Source organism: Tachypleus tridentatus, chromosome 12, assembly GCF_004210375.1.
Source record: "Tachypleus tridentatus isolate NWPU-2018 chromosome 12, ASM421037v1, whole genome shotgun sequence".
Taxonomy (NCBI): domain Eukaryota; kingdom Metazoa; phylum Arthropoda; class Merostomata; order Xiphosura; family Limulidae; genus Tachypleus; species Tachypleus tridentatus.
Window position 1 is genome coordinate 119,276,993 of NC_134836.1, and position 27,079 is coordinate 119,304,071.

Consider the following 27,079-nt stretch of genomic DNA (forward strand, 5'->3'; position numbering starts at 1 on the left):
ACAACATCTGTGTCAATCTGCATCAGAGAAAATACGCATTTTCACCAAAATTGAATACTCCATGGAAACATTGACGACATGTTAGTTCATACACAGGATGCACTTGTCAGTGTTATTCAAAATTATGAGTTTTGGAGTTATTGCAATTAAACACAAAGCTATTCAATGTGTTACACGTGCTATGACACGATGTGGAATAAACCCCAAGTTGTAACGATATAAATCACCAAGTTCACCAGTGAGACAGAACAGTCATAAAGATACCTGTATTAAAGATTAAATAAACTAATAACCTGTACTTAAGATTTCCATTCAAAATTAACACTTATTATTTTCACATAAATTAAAAAAAACATGATAATTTCTTTACAGTGCTCATTCAGTTTCTGGTAAAATGCGAGAACTATGCAGAGAGGTAACACCATCCAATTTCAAAAATACATACTAGTGTTCCACGAGTTCCAGGATTTGCGACATCCAATGTAAGGTGGCTTGTTGGCCTGCTCATAAGTTAAAGGGAAGTTTCGTTTCTTTGTAACCTTGTATTTTCCCGCTTGGACTTTACTGCAGATGGCACTTGTATGAAAACTTCTATGTATCAGAGGTAAGAAAGCTCCAACAGTATCAGATGCTATAATCTGCCAAAGAAAGTTAAAGAAAACATCAATAGCATATATACAATTTATCATTAGAGCTGGATACTCAGAGAAATTCATTAATCGATTAATTGCTAAGCCTATCAATCACTTATATTTAACAAAAACTAAAAACACTATAAATCAAGTTTAGTTACCCATAGCAGGCAAAACACAGATATCCCATTGTATAGTTAAGAATAAACAGATATAATATCAGTATATTTATTACTTGAATAGATGGAATAATAAAAAACATTAATAAATGAAAACTAATTTCAAGTACTTGATCATATTCATGAATCATGGCATTAATCAATTTTGTCAAATAAACAAATTTATAGAAAATAATAACAAAAATCATTAATTGATTTAATCATAATTTTCATAGTTAATGGATAGTTGGAATGACCAAAAACAATACTTGACGATCTCCCAGAAATTGTTCAATTTAAGATAAACTAAGAATTTTATACAATGCTAACCAATACTCATAGATAATTGGCTATACTGATTTTACTATCTCTAATCTATATCACTGATATGTTTGTTTTCAATGTCACATAAAGCTACACAAGGTCTATCTGTGTTAGCTGTTCCTAATTTAGTAGAGATAGACATCAAGGAAGATAGCCAGTCAACACCACCCATTGCCAACTCTTAAGCTACTCTTTTTACACATAACACCTTCACAACTGAAACAGCAAGCACATTCAGGGATGGGTTTCAAACCCTTGACCCTCAGGTTGTGAGTCGAACTCCCTAACTACAAAGCCATGCATGCCAAGCTGACTATACTCTTGAAATAATAACAACAACACTGTATAAATGAGAATTTCTAGTAAATTTACAGAATCATAACAGAAAATACAGATAAATTAACAATTAATACTATTTTTTATTCATCTTTTTAATTAATTGGAAATGGATCTCAAGATTAGTGTGGTAGAACATACTCTAATCCTGATACAAAATTCCCACAAAACCAGTAATTAGCAAAAACTACTAGAAGTTAAATCATCATGCAAGGCTGTTCAGCATAACATGACTGTTACACTGTTCTCTCAAATCTTCCAAATAAGGAAAGGAATAGAGGTAACTAAGATAAATTCTTAAACTTGATTTTAAAATAAAAATACCCCTTTTAAATACTACTTAGAAAAAAAAGTTATGAAAATAGTCACTTGGAACATGGGGAGTGAAAACAAAACAAGCCAGGAATTCATGCGAGTAACTATGACCAGTAAAGGTGAAAGGGTGAGCATGTTCAGTGATGGGATTTGAGCCATTGACCTGCAAACTGCATGTCAAGCGCCATGACCACTTTACATAACAAATAATTAATAAAATAATAATATGACGTGTTAGTACACAACAATACTGTATAGGTCTAAAGCAGAAATTTAAAAATATTTCCTGGAAAAGCAATTACATTTTTATAACAAAGGTAACTTGATTTTCTGTCTTCATAAGTTTTAATCCAAGAAACAAGAAAGACAATCAATTCATATTTGCATTTTTACTCATAAAGAAAACATCTTGATTTTTAGTAATAGAACATAATGAATTTTCAGTTTCATGTTTGGATTGTGTAATTAAAAAAAACATTACTTGAACGTAACATTTGAAGTATGTGTGCACTTACTTGTGTGATTTCCTATAATGTTGTTCCTTAAATGTTTAATGTTTCAAAGCATTTAAGCAAAGATGTGAATAACAAACACATGCTACCAATGAGAATCTGACAGTTTCACAGTCTTACCTTTTCATTTTTAACACATTTCAGTGTTGTGCCTAAACTTCTCACAATACTTGTCATATTTTCCAATAACAGTAGATTCTCCACATAACCTACAGTGAAATATTTTATAAAAATTAACAATCTCTGCACCACACACTTAATGATTCAAGTCTTAAAGAAAATCAAATATCAAAGACGTATACATTCATTGTTCTAACATCATATACAGGCAACTTTTTAATTTATTACAAACATGTTCAGCCCCTTTTAAAACCATTATAACTTGATAATCATTTAACATCCTGTTTTGTTTTCCTACCTCAAAGAAAATGTTCATTTAATATTTTTAGCCACAGCTCACAGAACAGCTATGAGTGTTAGCTCATAGTTTATCATCTCTTGACTGATTTAATATCTAATTACAGTTTTGTACTCACATGATCAAACCTTTTCAACTGATGCCTTTGATCATGCCCAAGGTCTCACAGATTAACTAACTCTAATTCTGTCTAAAAGAATTTCAAGTGCCACAGCTATTGAAGATTCCCTCTCATTTTTAAAACTACATCTTAAGTTTTCTCACAAATAAAATCATTCCTGCTCTTTAGCATACTATTATAATAGCTTTTAATGTTAATAATTTTATTAGTTGGAGGAAGCAGCAATTACTGATAATATACTTAAATATGCTGTAGAGAAATTTCTAAGATTTTATGTCAGTTTCTGTTCTAGTATGTTATAAGTTGGTAACAAGATCTATTTCTTTAGGCAGCATGTGATTCAATTAGCACGTTTCTGTTGCAGCCATGAAACTGTACAAGAAGTTCAATATTTTACACTGGTCCTAGTTGTGTACAGAGGTTTAAACACCCTTTGTAACATAGGCCTACAACAATTTATAACAGTGTAAAAATGTCCAAGCTTGTGCAGAGATTAAACTGTCCAGTGCCATAGGCGAGATAACTCGTCCAAGTCAATCGGTAACACAGTGCCACGGACAAGTTAATTCATTATCAATAATACCTAACTTTAACGCTAGATGGCAGCACTATACATGCGTTTGACCTACTTACAAATTGTTTCACTTTTGATCCAAAATGGCATCACGAAAAAGATTACAAAATGAAGAAGCATTAGAGTTGTATTGTAGCAGCTGAAATACTTGGTAGTCAACAGGTTAAAGAAGGAAATAAACTGATCTGTGATTATTACTTGGGCTGGGTAATAAATTATTTTTATCAGATAAGTTGAAAGAACCTGCAAACGAAAAGACATGTCAACAATATACCTATATGGTAACTTCAGAATGCCTCAAACACCTCTTGCAGATTTAAGCATTCTGAAAGGCTAATGCCTGTTACACAGGTTAACTCTTAGTGCTATGAAATGCATATCATTGTAAAAAGTTCTTAATTGTTTATTCATTGTCTCAGGCTTGCACCCATGTTATATAAAACCTTTTAACAAATATTTGTAACACTAAAATAAATTATCATATTAGAAATTCACAGACTATATGTTATTAGATTCTAACACACAATTGATATTGTTTTCAGAAATTTTATTTGAAATAACTCTTTTTAGTAAAACTCTGAAGGTTTTTAAGAATGTTTAGATTCATATATGCAAACAATTAAATTGTCAATACCAGGAACTAATGTTTTTCTATTGCAAAATTATATATACATATATCACAGAAAATCACTTATTTATATTCCATCTATATGTTTCAAAAGTCTACAATAGTTTAAGGTCTTAAATAAATTCACACTATCAAACATGTCTAAGTCAAAGTTCTGTGCAAGTTATTGTACAGCTTGAAAATCTGGTCTCCTGTTATATAAAACTTTTTAACTACATAACAAATCAATGAAAACAGCACCAAGAGTAAAAAGTACCCATTGAAGCTAACATAACAACATTAACAGTATTTTTACTTACAAATTTGAGGTGTAACTTCATGTAGTATCAGTGTAAGTTATGTATAAAATTATACAAAAGTACAGACACACATTTTTCCATGTTGTCTATGTTTAGATGTTTCAGAGAAAATTAGTGTCAAGTTCTTTAACAGTGGAATGAAAGATCAATATGGAATGAATTTTAATATCTGTACTTTGTTAGTGAACAACCATTGGAGCAGATTAAAATTATATCTTATGTGAAAAGATATCTCTGGATTCATTATATAAAAACCATCTAAATTCAAACTAAGTAAAGTCAGTGTTTTAAACAAAGTTCTGCATATTTACAAAAACATTTTTTTATACATTAAACTTGTCATTTCATTCTGGTCATGTTCTTCAGGTCTGGTAGAATGCTTATATGACACTACCATTTATAAAAATCACAAGGACAAATATATTAAACTACAGGCCTGTCTCCTTAACAAGTCAAACTGTCAAGTTACTGGTGATTCAATAATGAAACAGCAAACCTAATTTCTTGCCACTTACATAGCTTCCAACAGAATAATTTTGTGCTACACAATTAACTGAAAGTATGGATGCCTGATTTAATTTTAGAACAATAAAACATCAGCTGATGTTATTTACTTAGCTTTAAACAAAGCTTTTTATATGGTCCCTCATGAGTCTTGTATTAAAATTATAGAATGCTTGTACTTGGATAATGTATTTCACTGCGTTCAATCTTTTTCTTACCTGCAGATGTCAGATTGAACTCTGTGGAAGTGACTTTACCTGGAAATTACTCACAAACTGGATTCCTTAAAGATTAATTCTAGGATCAATACTTTTACGTGTGAAATATTTTAGATTGAATTCTTCTAACCATAAATATGTCGACCAATGACACCAAAATATACTAGAAAATTAGTAACCAATCTGACGGCAATTATTCTTTATTGAGTGCTTATCAGCATAACCAAAGACGTGGCTACATTGGTTCGATGAAACTAAATGCGTAGTTGCAAGAATTTTCCAAGTCTATGAAAGTTATGTATTCTTTAAATGGAAACAGTCAACGTGGAAAAAAAAAGGAAAGTTCTCGGAAACTTTGCAGCCAAGCAGTCATATAGCACAGCCAAGAAAGCAAGTCAAAGAATAAAATTTGGGAAAAAAATGTTTTACTCCAAAAAACATTTTGTCATTATAAAAAAACCATTGTGCAACTGGTACCATAATATGGTTGTATTTGCAATACAAAGAATTTGCAAAGATACAGAAAGTTCAATGAAGATGCATCAGACCTGTAAATTAAACAACTGAGATCTAAATGTAAGAGTTTTAAAGATGATGTTAAAATATGTGGAAGTCCTATAAGCATCCTAATAACAAAGAGAAATCAGTTTCTGTCCTCAACATCTACATCATCACCATGAAGATAAAACTTCAAAACCAACAAGCCACTCACATGTACAAATAAAAAGAACTTTAACCTGGTTATTACCACTTTTAATAATTTGCAACCTGGCGTCGTCTCACTATTTTATTTGAACAACTTTAAGTTTAGAAAGGTTTGAGAATCCTACTTAACGTTAATGGATAAATCAGCAAGTAGCCATTAAAAATTTGAAACGATTTTCTACAGATTTCCTAAGTATTCACACTCAACTTATTTTTTTTTTTATTTTTTGTCTATACGTAAAACACGTTATGTTTTGTTGTTTTTTTGGCATCATTACGACTGAGGCTACATCAAACTTAAAACTTTACACTTCCCTTAAAATATTTAAACACAAACAACTGCATACTCAGAACTCGTCTTACCCTTAACTACATTGTATGTTTAACTTACAATATACATTTTGTAATGTACTTTCAATCAAACCAATTTAATTTTAAGTTTAATATGTTTTACATTGTGACCAGACATTGAAAATAATAAGTTACTTAAGCAATATATATTATTAAAGTTAAAAACTACAAACCTAAATTTAAAACGAAAGTTAATATACCATCTTCACGTCCTTCTAATTATTATACCAACGTCCTCTCATTCTACTAAATGCTATCTGTAACCTAGAGTAGTTTATGACTGGCGAACGAGAGTATTGAATTACGTCAAACGTGTACAACACGGAAAGTCGGAAGTTGTTCATTTAGAGTTGTGACGTGCGAGAAAGCTATAGGCTTGAATGGTAGGTTACTTCGTATGTATAAACTACTGTTCTTATCTCAAATATGTTAGAACATGGCTAAAAAAGTGAATATACGAAACAATTCTTTACCACTATTTTTAAAGTATCTAGCCTTTAAGTTGGGTTGGGGTGTTAAACTTCATGAGCCGAATTGTATACTAATAGCTTCAAGTATAATTATTACTAATGGCAATACTTCTAAAATATCACTGTATCAGTCATTACTACGTAGTACTAACATTAATAATATTTAACAAACTTTTGTAACAAATTCATCTTCGATATTTAACTTTTATTCTGTTAAATATCGCCGGGATTAGAGTGACTGTGTTATATATATATATATATATATATTTACTTAGGTACAAAGTAGTTATTTTATGTGATTAATCTGATATTAAGAAATGGCATTGAATCGATGCATGTGACTTATGTTTTGTTTATGATAAACGCTACATGTAATGTATTGCTACGGAGTTTTAAAATTAATTTACTTGGAGAAGAAAAAAAACTTGATTCTCAGCAAGTGCCAGTGGAATTCTCAGCAAGTGCCAGTGGATGTCATCGTGGCTGTTGCATTAATTAAAGAACCAAATGCTGAAAACAGCCTTTGCAATTTAAATTTACGCATCTATCACATCTGAAGGCAACCAGTTCCAAAGGTCAGCCTACATGTTAAAAGTAAAATTGTCTTAGCTAAAGATGATACTACGAAAATTTGACAATCCGAATCCCATTTAATAATGTTATAAAATTACTGCTAACATGACTTCATTCACACACATGCCAGTAGAATCTTTTTTAAGAAAAGTTATAAGTGAAGGGTAAAATCTATATTGGGAACCAGTGATGCTGTCTCAACTTGATGAGTTCATGTGGTGTCAATACCATGGTAAAAAATAGCACGAGACATTTGATGAACTATCAGAATATATTTCAGAATGGTATGTGGTATCACGTTAATAATTAATACTTTCAAGATGAAATCATTTATGTTTTTTACCACTGAAGAATGAGAAAATGCAGTTTTTGACTGTGTACTGTGAAGATAAGGTAGGGACCTGGATAACCAGTGACTGTCAAAAATTTATAGTTGTGTTCCTTTGTCTTACCATTCTTATTGTTTAAATGTCAATGTTTGTTAACAAAATAACTTTAGAAGTCTTAACCTGTTCTCACACAATAGATTTTCTGTCCAGGGTATTTTTTAGTTGCTCTCTATAAGACTTTCTCCAACAATATGGTGACCTTCTTAGAGAAAGAAACTTGACTGAGTTCAATATCCCAATTTCCAAGTAGGCCTAAACAGACAGTGAAATTATAACCCATTCAGACTGATATTCATTATTTCTATTAACACAACTTGAACTGTCAAAAATAAAAATTGTTATAGTAAGAACATGGTAGGTAAGAATTGTGCTAAGTAACAAATGGAAATTTCTCTCTGAAAGAGGCATACTATATATCATAAAAAGTCTCTAGAAATGGGTTTGAAATTGATTTGTATGCTTTATGGTGTTTTAAACAAATTTTTATATGTACTGTTTGCTGACTATAGTATTTTCACATTTTAAGTATAAACCACTATCATGATTACATTATTTCTATAAAAAATAAGTCATCTTCATGCTGTACATCCTGGGGCTTTTGAGATGTTGGCAAATTAAATTTTTGATAATTATTTTCATTAAAAAAACCAAATTTGAATGTATTTTTGTGTGTTTATTAAGTTAATAAATTATCAAGTAAAAGCTATCTTAATTTCATGTACTGATATAATTATACGGTACATTATAAAACTGTGTTGTTAGAGTAAATATCTGTTCTAATGAAATGTTTGTTTAATTTTCAGAAAAAAAATGTTTTTGTTTGACTGGATGACAAATATACTGAATTTCCTTGGTAAGTTTTGAAAATAAATATTTTTCATTTATATTTTCTGTCAAAAATAACTATACCCAGTGGTTTAGTTTATTTTTTACATAATCATCACTTATTCAGTTTATGTGTAGGAAGCTAGTGAAAAACATAATTTTTAAAAATTATGTAATATTTCTAAGTGTACACTATATTGTAGTTAACTTGTACCTTCTGTGTACATGCTGTAGTTATTCAGTGTTTTGACTGAAGATTGTGGTTTTATCTCATTGTCATAGTATCTTGAAAGTGATGTTACATTACTTTCATGTTTTTGTGTTCTATATCTTTACAAGTGTCATGTTTTAACCACTTATCCCTTAATCGTACCCAAAATTTTCCTTTTTTTCCTTCAAATTTTAGAGGCTACACACAGTCACAAGTTTTTATATAAAATTTTAGGGGCTAGACACAGTCACAAGTTTTTATATAAAAGTTTAGAGTCTAGACACAGTCACAAGTTTTTATATAAAATTTTAGGGGCTAGACACAGTCACAAGTTTTTATATAAAATTTTAAGGACTAGACACTGTCACAAGTTTTCATATAAAATTTTAGGGACTAGACACAGTCACAAGTTATTATATAAAATTTTAGAGACTAGACATAGTCACAAGTTTTTATGTAAAAGTTTAGGGGCTACACACAGTCACAAGTTTTTATATAAAATTTTAAGGACTAGACACCGTCACAAGTTTTCATATAAAATTTTAGAGACTAGACACAGTCACAAGTTTTTATATAAAATTTTAGAGTCTAGACACAGTCACAAGTTTTTATATAAAATTTTAAGGACTAGACACCGTCACAAGTTTTCATATAAAATTTTAGGGACTAGACACAGTCACAAGTTTTTATATAAAATTTTAGAGACTAGACATAGTCACAAGTTTTTATATAAAAGTTTAGGGGCTACACACAGTCACAAGTTTTTATATAAAATTTTAGGGACTAGACACAGTCACAAGTTTTTATATAAAATTTTAGGGGCTAAACACAGTTTTGTTTTTTCAGAAAGCTTTTTGATTTCTTTTACTCCACTTTGTTGTGATTTTGTACTAATCAATAAATGGTTAAAATTAATATTTACTATCCACCAAATTACCAGATTACTCTTGAGTCAGAAAACTATATTGACTGTTCTTGGCTGAATGTCCATGGTGTGAAGAACATACTTTTGTTACTTGATGTTTTTACCCCCTTTTAGATCTTTCTAACCTACTCTATTATTTCCACAATTTTGTTTTGCAGACATAAACATGACAGTGGTTATTTAAGTTGTATTAAAATTATCCAAACATTAATTTTATTATTACTTACAGAACTGAAATGTTCATGGGCATGGTGTTTTGTTTAATGTTAGTAAGTTGATTTAGGCTGCTTCTCTTCAAATTATGTGCACACAAAACAAGCGGAGAACCTATAAAGGTCTTCATATTATAATAATATGTAAAAGGTTGAAAATAGACTTCACACTTCTACCCGACTAGTTCTTGAATATCACATGGATTTATTGCGAGCATTTACATTTCAATATGTTTTGCTAAATTTGTCAGTTGTGCTTTTACTGATTACTTTGAGATTAATTGATTCTGCATGGAATGGTGTCAGATTCCATTCTATGACTTTGACATTTTTACCATCTTTTCAGAGTTTTTTGTGAAACCCAGTGTCATGGCACCATTCTAAAAAAAACACACTTCATTAACAAAGTTTCACAGGTTGATTTTAGTTAAGTCTAAAGTTCTATGGTTAAAACAATTTCCATGTTACTCTAGAACATCAACCAATCATTTCCCTTATTCAAATTTCTAACCTGTCCTTATACCTTATAAGGAATGAAACCACCAGTTTTATAGACCAATGTAATCAGTCAGTTCACAGTTTACAAACTCACAATCATTGGTTTAAAGTTTTCAAAATATGTGAGAAACCCAAGGAATGATATAGAAATTCTATCAAACAAAATAACTGTGAACTAGTGGAAGTGATGTAATTCTGAAATGGTTTTATTTAAGCATGCTAAGTGTATAGTAAATGTCAGTAATTCACAACCTAAAAACAAAAGCTTAGATTTAAACGTGTACATGAAACAAAATATGCAATACAAGGTTTCTCTAAAGCAGGTTGTTTATCAAACCAATATTTCTGAGTAGCCTACAGGACAGTCATGAGATTGGCTCATAACACAAATAGATATGTTAGTTTTAAACATACTAAAAAACAACTATACTTACAACAAGTTAATGTGCTTTTTATCTCAGTTAGTAGAGATTAAAATTGTTTTTGCACACAGTGAAGACTAATTATTATTGTATAAAAATTCTGGCAAATGTTTCAGTAAATTGTGAATGTTTAATAAAAAAAATCAGATACATCAAACAGAATAAGTAATAAAATCAAACTAAGTGTATTAAAAACATACAAGTACATGTATAATTCATGATGTATGAATGACATAAGTGGAAGGGTGTTATAAACTCTTTCAGGAAGTGTGTTTTTTGTTTTCTTTTAAATAACCAGTTCTACCTAATCTTTCTCACATCACATCTGGCTTTGATTTCTCATTTTCAAAATTTATTCTCCAAATAGGTGTTGAGGCTTGCGACTGATTATAAACACAAACTACACATAATTTAAAGATAGAATGTACAGTTTCAACCTCCTACCTTGATTTGCTGCCAAATTTATTGATATGCATTTTTATGCATTTAAATGTCTGTTATCTACATCTCTTCTACATGTTTGATGGACATGATTATAACCAATAGAAAGAGCATATTATAATGTACAGAAATGTTAAGATATTTTTCTTTTATTTTTGGCAATTAAAGATAGTAGTTTGCAAGAAAAGTTGGATGCAACTCGATTAAGGTTCTAGCAGTAACAATATTTTCTGTAACTTACTTATAGCCTAATTAGAAAGTTGGGTGAATTACAGGGGTTTCAAGACATTGTTCTGAAATGTAAAGATGAACTTGTATTAGGTGACAAAAATAAAATACTATAAAATTGAAAACTAAAATGTAACCTGATCAGTTTGTTTACTTTATTTGTGGGGATAAGTAGTTAATTGGCTCTTGTCATGATTTATTGCTTTTCACAGAGTAATAAAAAGGTTCTGTAGAAGAAAGTCTGACTCTGAAACAGAAAAAATTAAAAGAAAAAATTGTGAAAAAGATTGCCAGCTGAACTTGTGAGCGTAATTAATGGAATGATCTAGTAACAAATGATGCAGGTAAAGAAGAAAAATGATGCTAATTTGTTTCATATTTTTAACTTTTCCTTTCAGTGTGTGTTGGTGGTTCGGCTGCACTTAGTGTTAAAGTACAAAAAATAACATACAAAATATAGATTTTTACTGAAATAAAACTTCTGATATTCACTGAGAAGGTTACAGAAACATGAAAAATGAAAATATTTCTGTTTTTAATAGAAACATTTAATAAGATATTCTTACTGTGAAAAGCATCTTTTATTCAGACTGACTTTGTAAAGGCTTCATATGTTCACTGAAAAATCTTTGGAAATACTCCATTTAAAAAAAAAAATACAGATCCAATGGGAAATTTGGTAAGTACATCCAACAGGATGGTTGTACATAGTTGTAACTTCTTTATTAATATAGAAATAATTGCTTATTTTGAACCCAGGGTTATGGAAAAAAAGTGGAAAACTGCTCTTTCTTGGTTTGGACAACTCGGGCAAAACAACGTTACTGCACATGCTCAAGGATGACAGGATGGCTCAGCATGTGCCAACCCTTCATCCAAGTAAGTGTTTGTGTGGCAGTGTCCTCTTTCAAATTTTCAGAAGTTTCAGTACCTTCTTGCAAGTAAGTGTTTGTGTGGCAGTGTCGTCTTTCAAATTTTCAGGAGTTTCAGTACCTTCTTGCAAGTAAGTGTTTGTGTGGCAGTGTCGTAGTTCATAGTTTGTGAAGATACAAGATGTGTTTATCATACAAGAAAACTAAAATTGGCATTAATAAAACTGTTAAAGTACTCATTTTTTTACTTTATAAATTTCTTAAAGGATCCGCTGAAACTAAAATATCCACGGTAGGTATAAAAAAGGATTTTGAAATTTTAAAATGTTATAATTTTAAACATGATGCGATTCATACCATGGTGATGAGATAGAAATATCTTGGACATTTTTTATGTCGATGTGTATTTTATGCTAATGTGACAAAATCAAACCACTAAAACATTAGTATCCACTTCTTTTTATAATTATTTTAATAAATTTGTTATTCGTTATGCTTTCAGCTTCTGAAGAGTTAAGCATAGGAAATATGAAATTTACAACTTTTGATTTGGGAGGACATCACCAAGGTAATTCTTTGTCATCAAATCCTTCAAAGATTGTTGTATATAAATACTATTTGTTTTATACAGTTTGCTCGATGTATTATTCTATTTCAACATTTTCTTGTATATAAGTAATATTTGTTTATACAGTTTGCTCGATGTATTATTCTATTTCAACATTTTCTTGTATATAAGTAATATTTGTTTATACAGTTTGCTCGATGTATTATTCTATTTCAACATTTTCTTGTATATAAGTAATATTTGTTTATACAGTTTGCTTTCGATGTATTATTCTATTTCAACATTTTCTTGTATATAAGTAATATTTGTTTATACAGTTTGCTCGATGTATTATTCTATTTCAACATTTTCTTGTATATAAGTAATATTTGTTTATACAGTTTGCTTGATGTATTATTCTATTTCAACATTTTCTTGTATATAAGTAATATTTGTTTATACAGTTTGCTCGATGTATTATTCTATTTCAACATTTTCTTGTATATAAGTAATATTTGTTTATACAGTTTGCTTTCGATGTATTATTCTATTTCAACATTTTCTTGTATATAAGTAATATTTGTTTATACAGTTTGCTTTCGATGTATTATTCTATTTCAACATTTTCTTGTATATAAGTAATATTTGTTTATACAGTTTGCTTGATGTATTATTCTATTTCAACATTTTCTTGTATATAAGTAATATTTGTTTATACAGTTTGCTTTCGATGTATTATTCTATTTCAACATTTTCTTGTATATAAGTAATATTTGTTTATACAGTTTGCTTTCGATGTATTATTCTATTTCAACATTTTCTTGTATATAAGTAATATTTGTTTATACAGTTTGCTTTCGATGTATTATTCTATTTCAACATTTTCTTGTATATAAGTAATATTTGTTTATACAGTTTGCTTTCGATGTATTATTCTATTTCAACATTTTCTTGTATATAAGTAATATTTGTTTATACAGTTTGCTCGATGTATTATTCTATTTCAACATTTTCTTGTATATAAGTAATATTTGTTTATACAGTTTGCTCGATGTATTATTCTATTTCAACATTTTCTTGTATATAAATACTATTTGTTTTATACAGTTTGCTCGATGTATTATTCTATTTCAACATTTTCTTGTATATAAATACTATTTGTTTTATACAGTTTGCTCGATGTATTATTCTATTTCAACATTTTCTTGTATATAAGTAATATTTGTTTATACAGTTTGCTCGATGTATTATTCTATTTCAACATTTTCTTGTATATAAGTAATATTTGTTTATACAGTTTGTTCGATGTATTATTCTATTTCAACATTTTCTTGTATATAAATACTATTTGTTTTATACAGTTTGCTCGATGTATTATTCTATTTCAACATTTTCTTGTATATAAGTAATATTTGTTTATACAGTTTGCTCGATGTATTATTCTATTTCAACATTTTCTTGTATATAAGTAATATTTGTTTATACAGTTTGCTCGATGTATTATTCTATTTCAACATTTGTATATAAATACTATTTGTTTTATACAGTTTGCTCGATGTATTATTCTATTTCAACATTTTCTTGTATATAAGTAATATTTGTTTATACAGTTTGCTCGATGTATTATTCTATTTCAACATTTTCTTGTATATAAATACTATTTGTTTTATACAGTTTGCTCGATGTATTATTCTATTTCAACATTTTCTTGTATATAAATACTATTTGTTTTATACAGTTTGCTCGATGTATTATTCTATTTCAACATTTTCTTGTATATAAGTAATATTTGTTTATACAGTTTGCTTTCGATGTATTATTCTATTTCAACATTTTCTTGTATATAAGTAATATTTGTTTATACAGTTTGCTTTCGATGTATTATTCTATTTCAACATTTTCTTGTATATAAATACTATTTGTTTTATACAGTTTGCTCGATGTATTATTCTATTTCAACATTTTCTTGTATATAAGTAATATTTGTTTATACAGTTTGCTCGATGTATTATTCTATTTCAACATTTTCTTGTATATAAGTAATATTTGTTTATACAGTTTGCTCGATGTATTATTCTATTTCAACATTTTCTTGTATATAAATACTATTTGTTTTATACAGTTTGCTCGATGTATTATTCTATTTCAACATTTTCTTGTATATAAGTAATATTTGTTTATACAGTTTGCTCGATGTATTATTCTATTTCAACATTTTCTTGTATATAAGTAATATTTGTTTATACAGTTTGCTCGATGTATTATTCTATTTCAACATTTTCTTGTATATAAATACTATTTGTTTTATACAGTTTGCTCGATGTATTATTCTATTTCAACATTTTCTTGTATATAAGTAATATTTGTTTTATACAGTTTGCTCGATGTATTATTCTATTTCAACATTTTCTTGTATATAAGTAATATTTGTTTTATACAGTTTGCTCGATGTATTATTCTATTTCAACATTTTCTTTATTTATTTACCAGATGTTTTTTCCATGAGTTGACTGAATAGCATTTAACCATCATTTCACTAAAAGGAAAAATCAAATAACAAATCTAGTCTACATTTTACTAAATAGCTAAGCCTAACTTTATAATAAATATGAAAAAAAGGAAATGTTACATGTACGATAATGTTACACCTATCTCGTACTTTGTGTAGTGGTCCATTAATATAACAAGTGTTAGTCAAGATTACAATGTTACATGTACAATAATGTTACACCTATCTCGTATCTTGTGTAGTGGTCCATTAATATAACAAGTGTTAGTCAAGATTACAATGTTACATGTACAATAATGTTACACCTATCTCGTATCTTGTGTAGTGGTCCATTAATATAACAAGTGTTAGTCAAGATTACAATGTTACATGTACAATAATGTTACACCTATCTCGTATCTTGTGTAGTGGTCCATTTATATAACAAGTGTTAGTCAAGATTACAATGTTGCATGTACAATAATGTTACACCTATCTCGTATCTTGTGTAGTGGTCCATTAATATAACAAGTGTTAGTCAAGATTACAATGTTACATGTACAATAATGTTACACCTATCTTGTATCTTGTGTAGTGGTCCATTAATATAACAAGTGTTAGTCAAGATTACAATGTTCCATGTACAATAATGTTACACCTATCTCGTATCTTGTGTAGTGGTCCATTAATATAACAAGTGTTAGTCAAGATTACAATGTTACATTAACAATAATGTTACACCTATCTCGTATCTTCTGTAGTGGTCCATTTATATAACAAGTGTTAGTCAAGATTACAATGTTGCATGTACAATAATGTTACACCTATCTCGTATCTTGTGTAGTGGTCCATTAATATAACAAGTGTTAGTCAAGATTACAATGTTCCATGTACAATAATGTTACACCTATCTCGTATCTTGTGTAGTGGTCCATTAATATAACAAGTGTTAGTCAAGATTACAATGTTACATTAACAATAATGTTACACCTATCTCGTATCTTGTGTAGTGGTCCATTTATATAACAAGTGTTAGTCAAGATTACAATGTTGCATGTACAATAATGTTACACCTATCTCGTATCTTGTGTAGTGGTCCATTAATATAACAAGTGTTAGTCAAGATTAAAATGTTGCATGTACAATAATGTTACACCTATCTCGTACTTTGTGTAGTGGTCCATTGATATAACAAGTGTTAGTCAAGATTACAATGGTACATGTACAATAATGTTACACCTGTCTCGTACTTTGTGTAGTGGTCCATTAATATAACAAGTGTTAGTCAAGATTACAATGTTGCATGTACAATAATGTTACACCTATCTCGTACTTTGTGTAGTGGTCCATTGATATAACAAGTGTTAGTCAAGATTACAATGTTGCATGTACAATAATGTTACACCTATCTCAGTACTTTTGTGTAGTGGTCCATTAATATAACAAGTGTTAGTCAAGATTACAATGTTGCATGTACAATAATGTTACACCTATCTCGTACTTTGTGTAGTGGTCCATTAATATAACAAGTGTTAGTCAAGATTACAATGTTACATGTACAATAATGTTACACCTATCTAGTACTTTGTGTAGTGGTCCATTAATATAACAAGTGTTAGTCAAGATTACAATGTTACATGTACAATAATGTTACACCTATCTCGTACTTTGTGTAGTGGTCCATTAATATAACAAGTGTTAGTCAAGATTACAATGTTGCATGTGCAATAATGTTACACCTATCTCGTACTTTGTGTAGTGGTCCATTAATATAACAAGTGTTAGTCAAGATTACAATGTTACATGTACAATAATGTTACACCTATCTCGTATCTTGTGTAGTGGTCCATTAATATAACAAGTGTTAGTCAAGATTACAATGTTACATGTACAATAATGTTACACCTATCTCGTACTTTGTGTAGTGGTCCATTAATATAACAAGTGTTAGTCAAGATTACAATGTTGCATGTGCAATAATGTTACACCTATCTCGTACTTTGTGTAGTGGTCCATTGATATAACAAGTGTTAGTCAAGATTACAATGTTGCATGTACAATAATGTTACACCTATCTCGTACTTTGTTTAGTGGTCCATTAATATAACAAGTGTTAGTCAAGATTACAATGTTACATGTACAATAATGTTACACCTATCTCGTACTTTGTGTAGTGGTCCATTAATATAACAAGTGTTAGTCAAGATTACAATGTTACATGTACAATAATGTTACACCTATCTCGTACTTTGTGTAGTGGTCCATTAATATAACAAGTGTTAGTCAAGATTACAATGTTACATGTACAATAATGTTACACCTATCTTGTACTTTGTGTAGTGGTCCATTAATATAACAAGTGTTAGTCAAGATTACAATGTTGCATGTACAATAATGTTACACCTATCTCACTTTTTGTGTAGTGGTCCATTAATATAACAAGTGTTAGTCAAGATTACAATGTTGCATGTACAATAATGTTACACCTATCTAGTACTTTGTGTAGTGGCCCATTAATATAACAAGTGTTAGTCAAGATTACAATGTTACACCTATCTCGTACTTTGTGTAGTGGTCCATTAATATAACAAGTGTTAGTCAAGATTACAATGTTGCATGTGCAATAATGTTACACCTATCTCGTACTTTGTGTAGTGGTCCATTAATATAACAAGTGTTAGTCAAGATTACAATGTTGCATGTGCAATAATGTTACACCTATCTCGTACTTTGTGTAGTGGCCCATTAATATAACAAGTGTTAGTCAAGATTACAATGTTACATGTACAATAATGTTACACCTATCTCGTACTTTGTGTAGTGGTCCATTGATATAACAAGTGTTAGTCAAGATTACAATGTTTACATGTACAAAAATGTTACACCTATCTCGTACTTTGTGTAGTGGTCCATTAATATAACAAGTGTTAGTCAAGATTACAATGTTACATGTACAATAATGTTACACCTATCTCGTACTTTGTGTAGTGGTTTATTAATATAACAAGTGTTAGTCAAGATTACAATGTTACATGTACAATAATGTTACACCTATCTTTATTAGTCTTGGACTAATAAAGTTTTGCTCTATTACATGTAGTCTTGGACTAATAAAGTTTTGCTGTATTACATGTAGTCTTGGACTAATAAAGTTTTACTGTATTACATGTAGTCTTGGACTAAGAAAGTTTTGCTGTATTACATGTAGTCTTGGACTAATAAAGTTTTACTGTATTACATGTAGTCTTGGACTAAGAAAGTTTTGCTGTATTACATGTAGTCTTGGACTAATAAAGTTTTATTGTATTACATGTAGTCTTGGACTAAGAAAGTTTTACTGTATTACATGTAGTCTTGGACTAAAAGTTTTACTGTATTACATGTAGTCTTGGACTAAGAAAGTTTTACTGTATTACATGTAGTCTTGGACTAATAAAGTTTTGCTGTATTACGTGTAGTCTTGGACTAATAAAGTTTTACTGTATTACATATAGTCTTGGACTAATAAAGTTTTACTGTATTACATGTAGTCTTGGACTAATAAAGTTTTGCTGTATTACGTGTAGTCTTGGACTAATAAAGTTTTACTGTATTACATATAGTCTTGGACTAAAAGTTTTACTGTATTACATGTAGTCTTGGACTAAGAAAGTTTTACTGTATTACATGTAGTCTTGGACTAATAAAGTTTTACTGTATCACATGTTGTCTTGGACTAAGAAAGTTTTACTGTATTACATGTAGTCTTGGACTAATAAAGTTTTGCTGTATTACGTGTAGTCTTGGACTAAGAAAGTTTTACTGTATTACATGTAGTCTTGGACTAATAAAGTTTTGCTGTATTACGTGTAGTCTTGGACTAATAAAGTTTTACTGTATTACATATAGTCTTGGACTAAAAGTTTTACTGTATTGCATGTAGTCTTGGACTAAGAAAGTTTTACTGTATTACATGTAGTCTTGGACTAATAAAGTTTTACTGTATCACATGTAGTTTTGGACTAATAAAGTTTTACTGTATTACATGTAGTTTTGGACTAAGAAAGTTTTGCTGTATTACATGTAGTCTTGGACTAAGAAAGTTTTGCTGTATTACATGTAGTCTTGGACTAAGAAAGTTTTGCTGTATTACATGTAGTCTTGGACTAATAAAGTTTTGCTGTATTATGTGTAGTCTTTGCTCAGAATATTTTATCTTTTTCTCCAGCCAGAAGAGTATGGAGAGATTACTTTCCTGCTGTTGATGCGATTGTTTTTCTAATTGATGCATTTGACAGAGAAAGATTTTCAGAGTCAAAAGTGGAACTGAATGTAAGTTTTTTTTGTTGTGAGTTGGTTCACAGTTTATAGATTTAACTCAAGAAAAAAAACATCTTAGAGTTAACTAACTTCTGGTTATCAATAAAACCAAAAGTTGATCAAATATATTTGGTTCTGAAACTTTTGTTGGGTGTTTAAAATGTTGTATATGTTCTACATGTTTGAACTTTGGTAAAAATAAATATTTGGAGAGGGGAATTAAACTCAATATTTTAATGTTGTCAATCTGTAGACTTACCACTGTTCCCCTAGGTACTGCTGTCATGAATATTTAAAAGTGTTAGTATACAGTTGTCAATCTGTAGACTTACCACTGTTCCCCTAGGTACTGCTGTCATGAATATTTAAAAGTGTTAGTATACAGTTGTCAATCTGTAGACTTACCACTGTTCCCCTAGGTACTGCTGTCATGAATATTTAAAAGTGTTAGTATACAGTTGTCAATCTGTAGACTTACCACTGTTCCCCTAGGTACTGCTGTCATAAATATTTAAAAGTGTTAGTATACAGTTGTCAATCTGTAGACTTACCACTGTTCCCCTAGGTACTGCTGTCATGAATATTTAAAAGTGTTAGTATACAGTTGTCAATCTGTAGACTTACCACTGTTCCCCTAGGTACTGCTGTCATGAATATTTAAAAGTGTTAGTATACAGTTGTCAATCTGTAGACTTACCACTGTTCCCCTAGGTACTGCTGTCATGAATATTTAAAAGTGTTAGTATACAGTTGTCAATCTGTAGACTTACCACTGTTCCCCTAGGTACTGCTGTCATGAATATTTAAAAGTGTTAGTATACATTTTATTTCATTTACTTACAAATGTTTCAAACATTTTTAACTTTCATCAAGATTCTAAACCAACACAAAATTATAAAAACTCCAAGAAGAAAAAAACTCAGAAATGTTTTTGTTGGGATCTTATTGATGGAATTTCTAGTCCACTGATTTCTTTTGGGATTGGGTGATGACTTGCAGATTTTATTAAACAAGATATTTGGTATATAAACTTGCACAATTGGTCCAATTTAATGTAATAATTTGATAAAATTGCACATTCTGCCAAGTTTCAAAAACAACTAATTCTCATGGTTCTATGTTTGCTGTTGGTACAAATTTAGAAATTACAGAATATGTAGCGTTAATTGAAATTCAGAACGTTTTTGAACTCTAGGCCTAAATAAACTGTGCTAATAGCTGAAACAACAACCCATAAATGTCTTGTGACTCTTGAACTGTCCAGTGATTCATACTTCCCATACAAGCTGTCTTGTATACATTAAGTACATGCAGTCTTGGGTAGCTTGTGCTGTTGGTCATGATGGGGCAAAGACACGACAATATATAAACATGAACTTGCTAATTACCAGTGATAGCTTCCACTATTCGAACACTAAAATATTAGTAACATGTGGCCGTAGTCATTAGTTAGTGACATTCGTGTTGTCTCTTGCACACTACAGTTGTATGTATACACCTTACAGTAAAGTTATACTGTGAGTGATATTTATGTGAGCCATATTTAAAAATAAAAAGCTGATAAAATGTGGTATTTTTTTGTGATTGGTAAATAGTAAAATGAACAGTAATGTAACTTGTACTTATTGTTTTTCTATATTTGGAGTTCGTAACCCTGAGAAACTGTTGTAAAGCACAATGCTATCTTGAGAGAATTGATATTTGTAAACGGTAATGTTTCATATAATGTGGTTTTGTCAGTTGCATTTTAAAAATTTAATAGATTTTTAAACCTTGGTAATTTTTTTGCACTAACAGATTGTACAATACTATAAAAAATGTTTTAGTTGGAAGGCAGTATTCACGCTGACCACTTAATCTCTGTTCATTTGTTATTTGAATGAATTGTAAATGGTTTATAAATATTGTAAAGTATACTCAAAGCATGTCTTGATAAAAAGAAATATGGTAACAATCACATCTATGTCCTGTCAACTGTCTAGTTTTCTTGTCCTTGGCCAAATGTTGCCCAGTGGTCAACATACTAGACTGTAGAATTGAGGTTCTGTGGCTCCCATCCTGTCACTGATAAAATAAAATTCAATATTAGAGTGACAGTCACAACCCTCTATTTAATTAAAGTAGTGTAAGAATTGATGGTGGGTGGTGTTGACTTGCTGCTTGACTAGGTGGTTAAGGTGCTCAACTCTCAATCTGAGGATTGTGGGTTTGCTTTCCTATCACTAAACATGGGTGTGCTTTCAGCTGTGTGGGGTGTTCTAATGTGGTGGTGATTCATTGGTAGTGGAGGAACCCAATAGTTTATGGGGTTAGTGTTAACTAACTGTCTTCCCTGTAGCCTATGACTGCTTAAACTAGGAACAACTACTGAAAGCTCCCATTTAACCCTGTGTCAAGTTCAAGCCTAACCTAAAAGGGCTAGTGCAAATAGCTTTTGAATATTTTCATACAAAATGCAAAGCATAGTGCATTGTCCTTCTTGTATGTTTAATTTTTACAGATAATTTTAATTCATCCTATAAACTTGTGTACATGTAAAAAAAAACGTGTATTTTATTTTGTCAGTTAATTAAAAAATAATTAGTATAATCCATTGCTTGTTTTTGCATGTTGTACGTTACATTATGTTTTAAACATCAACTGTGAGGAAAACATTAATAAAATGAGAAATAAGTTTTAGTCTGAAGGGAAATGCACCTGTGTAATTTGTTTGTTTTAGAATGTTTGTGCAAATCAGCACAAAGACTGTCTGCACAGCACCATCCCTGATTTTGATTTCACAGACTAGAGAGAAGGCAACTCGTCAACAACGTTCATTATCAAGCATACAGCTCTTCTTATCTCACTGAAAAGTTATATTTGACCATCACTTTTGTAGCATACCTCTGACCCTATAGGAGGCCAATAATAGAACATTTTTTGTCAATATCTGCGACCATGTAGCCCATTTCTTAAGGCAAAATATTCTTGGGACACATCCACAACCACAAGGTGTTCCTTGTAGAAAGTTGTTTGGATGACTTACAGAGGCAAAACAACTCGTGTTTCTATCCATGACCAATGGAGTAAAATGTTTTTTTACATGTGCTGTAGATTGTTAATAACACAGAATATCATAAATAATGTTCCACAGTTGAGTTGTTGAATATCTTAAATGACTAAATGTAATTATTTACACCATTCAACCAACAAAATATTGCAATTATGTTTTTTCTGGACAAATTAAAGTACAAACTTAATAAACACTTACACTATGAACACAACATAAATGTTCAAAAAACTTGCATGATTTGTAGAATGAAACAGAAGCTATTGTGCAATGCTTGTGTTTTTTTTAGATGTTTTTAACTAGATTTGATTAGAGGAAACGAAATATTAAAGTGTATCTCAGGTTTCGTAGTGACGTATTGCCAAATGTTTTTTTTCATCTTCTGTGAGACATTTTTTCTGTGTTTAGCATAATTGGACAAATTAAATAAGTTTTAATAATTAGATCAAGACTTTATTTGCTTAATCAGGTAAATATTTCTGATACAGCAGAGGAAAGAAACAAATATGTTTCTGTAGCATTACGGTGTCAGAAATTCAAACCTTTACAATGTTTAACTGTTTGGCCGAGGAATGGTACCTAACAGTATGTGGATTTTGTGTCATTCTGAATATTAGGCTCTGAACAGTGTTATGAAAATTGATCTTATGAGGTTATAGAACTTTAGCTTTCTAGATCTGTTAGTCATGAAATTTACATTGTAAATTTTTACCAGAAAAGTTGCTGAATGTCTTTATGTTTCACACTAAATGGAAGCATTGTAATAACAGTCAGCTTGTCATAGATGTAGATACCTTTATATATACTGTCTTCTTGGACTGTACACTGTGTAAAATAAAGTTTGTACATCTTTCTCTTGACGTTGCCCAGAGTTTGTTAACCGATGAACAGTTAGCCAACTGTCCCGTGCTTATTTTGGGAAATAAAATCGATAAACCTGGAGCAGCCAGTGAAGATGAAATGAGAGCTTATTTTGGACTGTTTGGACAGACAACGGGAAAGGTAAATTTGTTGATGTTTCTTTATCTCCTTGTAGTATTAAATTATGTGTGTGTTTGTACTTGAGTTAAGAAAGGATTTGGGGTTTGTATATCTTAATAAGGTCACTATTTGTGATAACCATATGTTTGTTTTATGTTACTCAATTTAATGTACTTGCATGCTCAATAAAAAGGACTCTATATTATAGTTTTTGCAATCTGATTCAAGTTAAGATGACAGTACATTTCACACCATAATATAATATAAGGGTTCTGTATTATAGTATATGTAATCTCATGTACTTGTGACTTGTTACAAGTGGTTTAACTGTTACTGTAGTTGAGACTGCGGCTGTGTGGTACATTAAATGCCAGAAGGTTAATCTTTTCATTCAGTTGGTAGAAACTGTTGTTTGCAGGATTTCTCTTTTTCGATCCTGTTTTGTTTTGATAGAGAAACTCACTGAGCAATAGAGCCACTTCTATAGTGATTCCAGCTAAATTAGACTTTGAAACCACAGTATATTAAGTGACACGTATGTCACTCTGAGTAACTATCTATAGGTATGGCACTCCTGTTGCCAACCTGAACACTTGTTGTAGGTTATTTGTTAGTAGTTTGTCTTCACATTTACAAAGTTCCTTCCTACTGCTGTATTACTTCTGCAATGGTTTTTTTTTAAGTCATTCGTAATGTTTTTTGTTTCTGTGAAAATTATTAACTTTTTATTATGATAATAATTCTTCACTTCTGGTTTCAACATTACTCCATTAAGACTGATCCTAGCATCAGAAGATATTGTCTGCTTATCTGTGGACTGATCACTGTGGTTTGTAGGACCATTGAAATCAATACAACTTATAAACCCTTCCTTCGGATTAATTGCTGGGGTCATGTCTGACTTCCTGAACCTTTCCCCAGACAATGTTACCACTGAGAGCATGTCTGACTTCCTAAACCTTTCCCTATTCTAAACTTAAGCCCGCATCTGAGATCATCTCTGACTCTACTTTTCCTGTTCAACATGGTGGAGAAATGAAATTGATTCTTTTATCTGTTTCAGATGCTACTACTGTTTTGTAGTCTGGTGATTTCTGGTGTGTCTTTTTTAAATAGGAACGACTAAGTTATTTGCATCAGTGTTAGTCAAATAGAATTGTTAAGTATTAGTTCCTTCCTTATCACGGTAGGAACTAATACAATGATATAAGAAGTGAAGCCATTTGAGTGCTGCACTTCTCAAATAAAATGTTTCTCTTCACTTTTCTTTTACTTCCTCACCCTTTTGGGGTGAAGTTTAAATGAACTGGCAAACAGATGTTCTTTTGTTATGCTGACTCAAAAGGTAGTGTGACCTGGTGTAACTGGTCAGTTTTTAACCCCACAATTGTGCAAGAGAAAAGGACGCTAAACTTTGAGAAAAGATTATGAGCATGTTGGTTAACTTGGTTATATGTTAGTTTTTTGTGGGTTTGTTTTACGTGTCAGTTTTCATTTCAGATGCACATGATGACAAGATGTAGTTACATTTGTATCTTAAATTATTTTTAAAAGAAGTTTTGAAATAAAAATGTCTTAGTTTTATATAAATATTCAGTTTAGTATATTGATAATTACTTTGTTAGATGAAGTAAAGCATAATTTATTCTGTTTTAGAATAAAGTTCCGAGATCCGAACTTCCAGGACGACCTCTCGAGCTCTTCATGTGCAGTGTGCTGAAGAGACAAGGTTATGGTGAAGGTTTCCGATGGCTAGCACAATACATATGATGTATTTTACCCTAACATTACATATTTAGTAAATATTCAATACCACGTAACAGACACATATTACACTGAATGCATATTTGTGTGTGTGTGTGTGTGTGTGTGTGCATACTGACACACACACACACACACACACATATCTTCATATAGTATACCTGACCGAAAAGTCTGTATGTGAGTAAAAATAATTTGACAGATGCAATGACAATTTATTCTGTAATGAATATAAAAGTTATACTTGATTAACACAGGTTTCCGTCGCTGCCGTAAAGCAATGTAATGATCACATTTGTTGCTTTTTTTTTGTATTCATAATTTGTTCAGTTTTTGCTTTCACGGTCATCGTGTTAAGCTGTATGGTCAATATAAAATATTTTAGTGCTGTTATACAGTATATTGTATACAGCCAAAATACTCCTACATTTAAATATTTGGAATAAGAACGCCCTCAGTGGCTTTCTTAAAGAGTAAATGTTAAAGAAACTGTATAAATGCAATACTGAAAATTCTAATTAATAAAAACGTATTCCAGTAGGCTGTTTTATGTTTATTTTTACTGAATATAGTAAGATTCCTGCTAAATATTTATTTATATAATCTTAAATGTATTAAAGTAATATAGAAATGTAACAAAACTAAATTTTAATGTATTACTGTGATTTCATAATTATATCTTTTTGCTTAAAACTAAACAAAATTTTTTATTTAATATTTTTAGTGAAGAATCCAGGCCAAATCTAGCTTATGTATAAAGATTAATTTTGAGAAATAAATTATTAATGTTTATTTTATTTATTGGTTTTTAATTTTTCCAGCTTTGAAGTAGTTGAAAGCTATAAGTTAGGTGAGAAATTGGACTAAACCCAAGCAGCAAATTTGTATCTTTGTAATCAAAGACCTGTTGTACTAAGAAAAAAACAGATTGACTGTCCTAAGTGTAATAACTTTTAAATTTAAATAAAAGTTAAAAAAATGTCTGAAGACACTTGTTTTCAAAGTTCTTAATAAAATATCTTATGGGGAATTAAACATTTTAAGTCTCAGAAGGTCAAACTAAACATAAATTTTGAAAGAGTAAGTGCTTTGTCAAATTGTCTTCGTACAACACAACACTTATAAATTCAAAGATAACAGTACGGTCTGTTAGAGTACCTGTAAGTCATAGTATTTCCAAAAGAATTTAAAACAACTGATTATCAGATTGTTTAAATGTATACTAATGACAGCTGGTGTGGGTAAAATAAAGTCAGAACAATATATTAACCTTCTTAGATCATCTTCAGGTTGAACAAAAAATCAGATGTTGACCTAAGGAGGTTGGAACATTCTGTGTTTCATTTTAATTAAAGTTTTAATATCCACATGAGCTGTCTTTAGAATACATTGTTACTTCCAGTGGGTTTCTAGTCATCCTGTCGGCCCAGCATGACCAGATGGGTTAAGGCGTTCGACTCGTAATCTGAGGATTGCGGGTTTGAATATCGATCACACAAACATGCTCTCCCTTTCAGTCGTGGGGGTGTTATAATATGATGGTCAATCCCACTATTCGTTGGTAAAAGAGTACCCCAAGAGTTGGCAGTAGGTGGTGATGAATAGCTACCTTCCCTCTAGTCTTACACTGTCAAATTAGGGATGGCTAACGCAGATAGCCCTCGTGTACCTTTGCGCGAAATTAAAACAAAAACTAGTCATTACGTCAAGTGGTTTGATTATTTAATTCAGACTGCTGGTAACTAGAGTTAAATACATTTGGTATTTGGTGTTGAACTTGATTTGGGATTGAT

The 27,079-nt window shown here is 30.4% G+C and overlaps 2 protein-coding genes across 5 annotated transcripts in view; one reads left to right on the forward strand and one right to left on the reverse strand.

Annotated features, from left to right (window-relative positions):
• The window catches only part of mRpS24 (mitochondrial ribosomal protein S24), a 59,558-nt gene extending 53,164 nt beyond the window's left edge, over positions 1 to 6,394 (reverse strand). The window contains exons 1-3 of one of the 4 annotated variants that reach the window (XM_076471911.1): positions 6,269 to 6,394; positions 2,398 to 2,486; positions 446 to 638 (exon numbers count right to left, since the gene is read on the reverse strand). In XM_076471911.1, the coding sequence (XP_076328026.1) occupies positions 446 to 638; positions 2,398 to 2,454 (250 nt within the window). In that variant the 5' untranslated portion in view covers positions 2,455 to 2,486; positions 6,269 to 6,394. Of the gene's footprint in view, positions 1 to 445; positions 639 to 2,397; positions 2,487 to 3,449; positions 3,634 to 6,268 lie in introns of all 4 variants that reach the window. The other 3 variants (XM_076471912.1, XM_076471910.1, XM_076471913.1) reach the window with 3 other exon arrangements.
• LOC143234507 (small COPII coat GTPase SAR1B-like) lies at positions 6,373 to 26,273 on the forward strand. Its single transcript, XM_076471915.1, has 7 exons — positions 6,373 to 6,478; positions 8,331 to 8,380; positions 12,049 to 12,168; positions 12,664 to 12,729; positions 19,404 to 19,507; positions 23,415 to 23,546; positions 25,182 to 26,273. The coding sequence occupies exons 2-7, from the start codon at positions 8,338 to 8,340 to the stop codon at positions 25,293 to 25,295; spliced, it is 579 nt and encodes a 192-aa protein (XP_076328030.1). The 5' UTR covers positions 6,373 to 6,478; positions 8,331 to 8,337; the 3' UTR covers positions 25,296 to 26,273.
• The last annotated feature ends 806 nt before the right edge of the window (positions 26,274 to 27,079 follow it).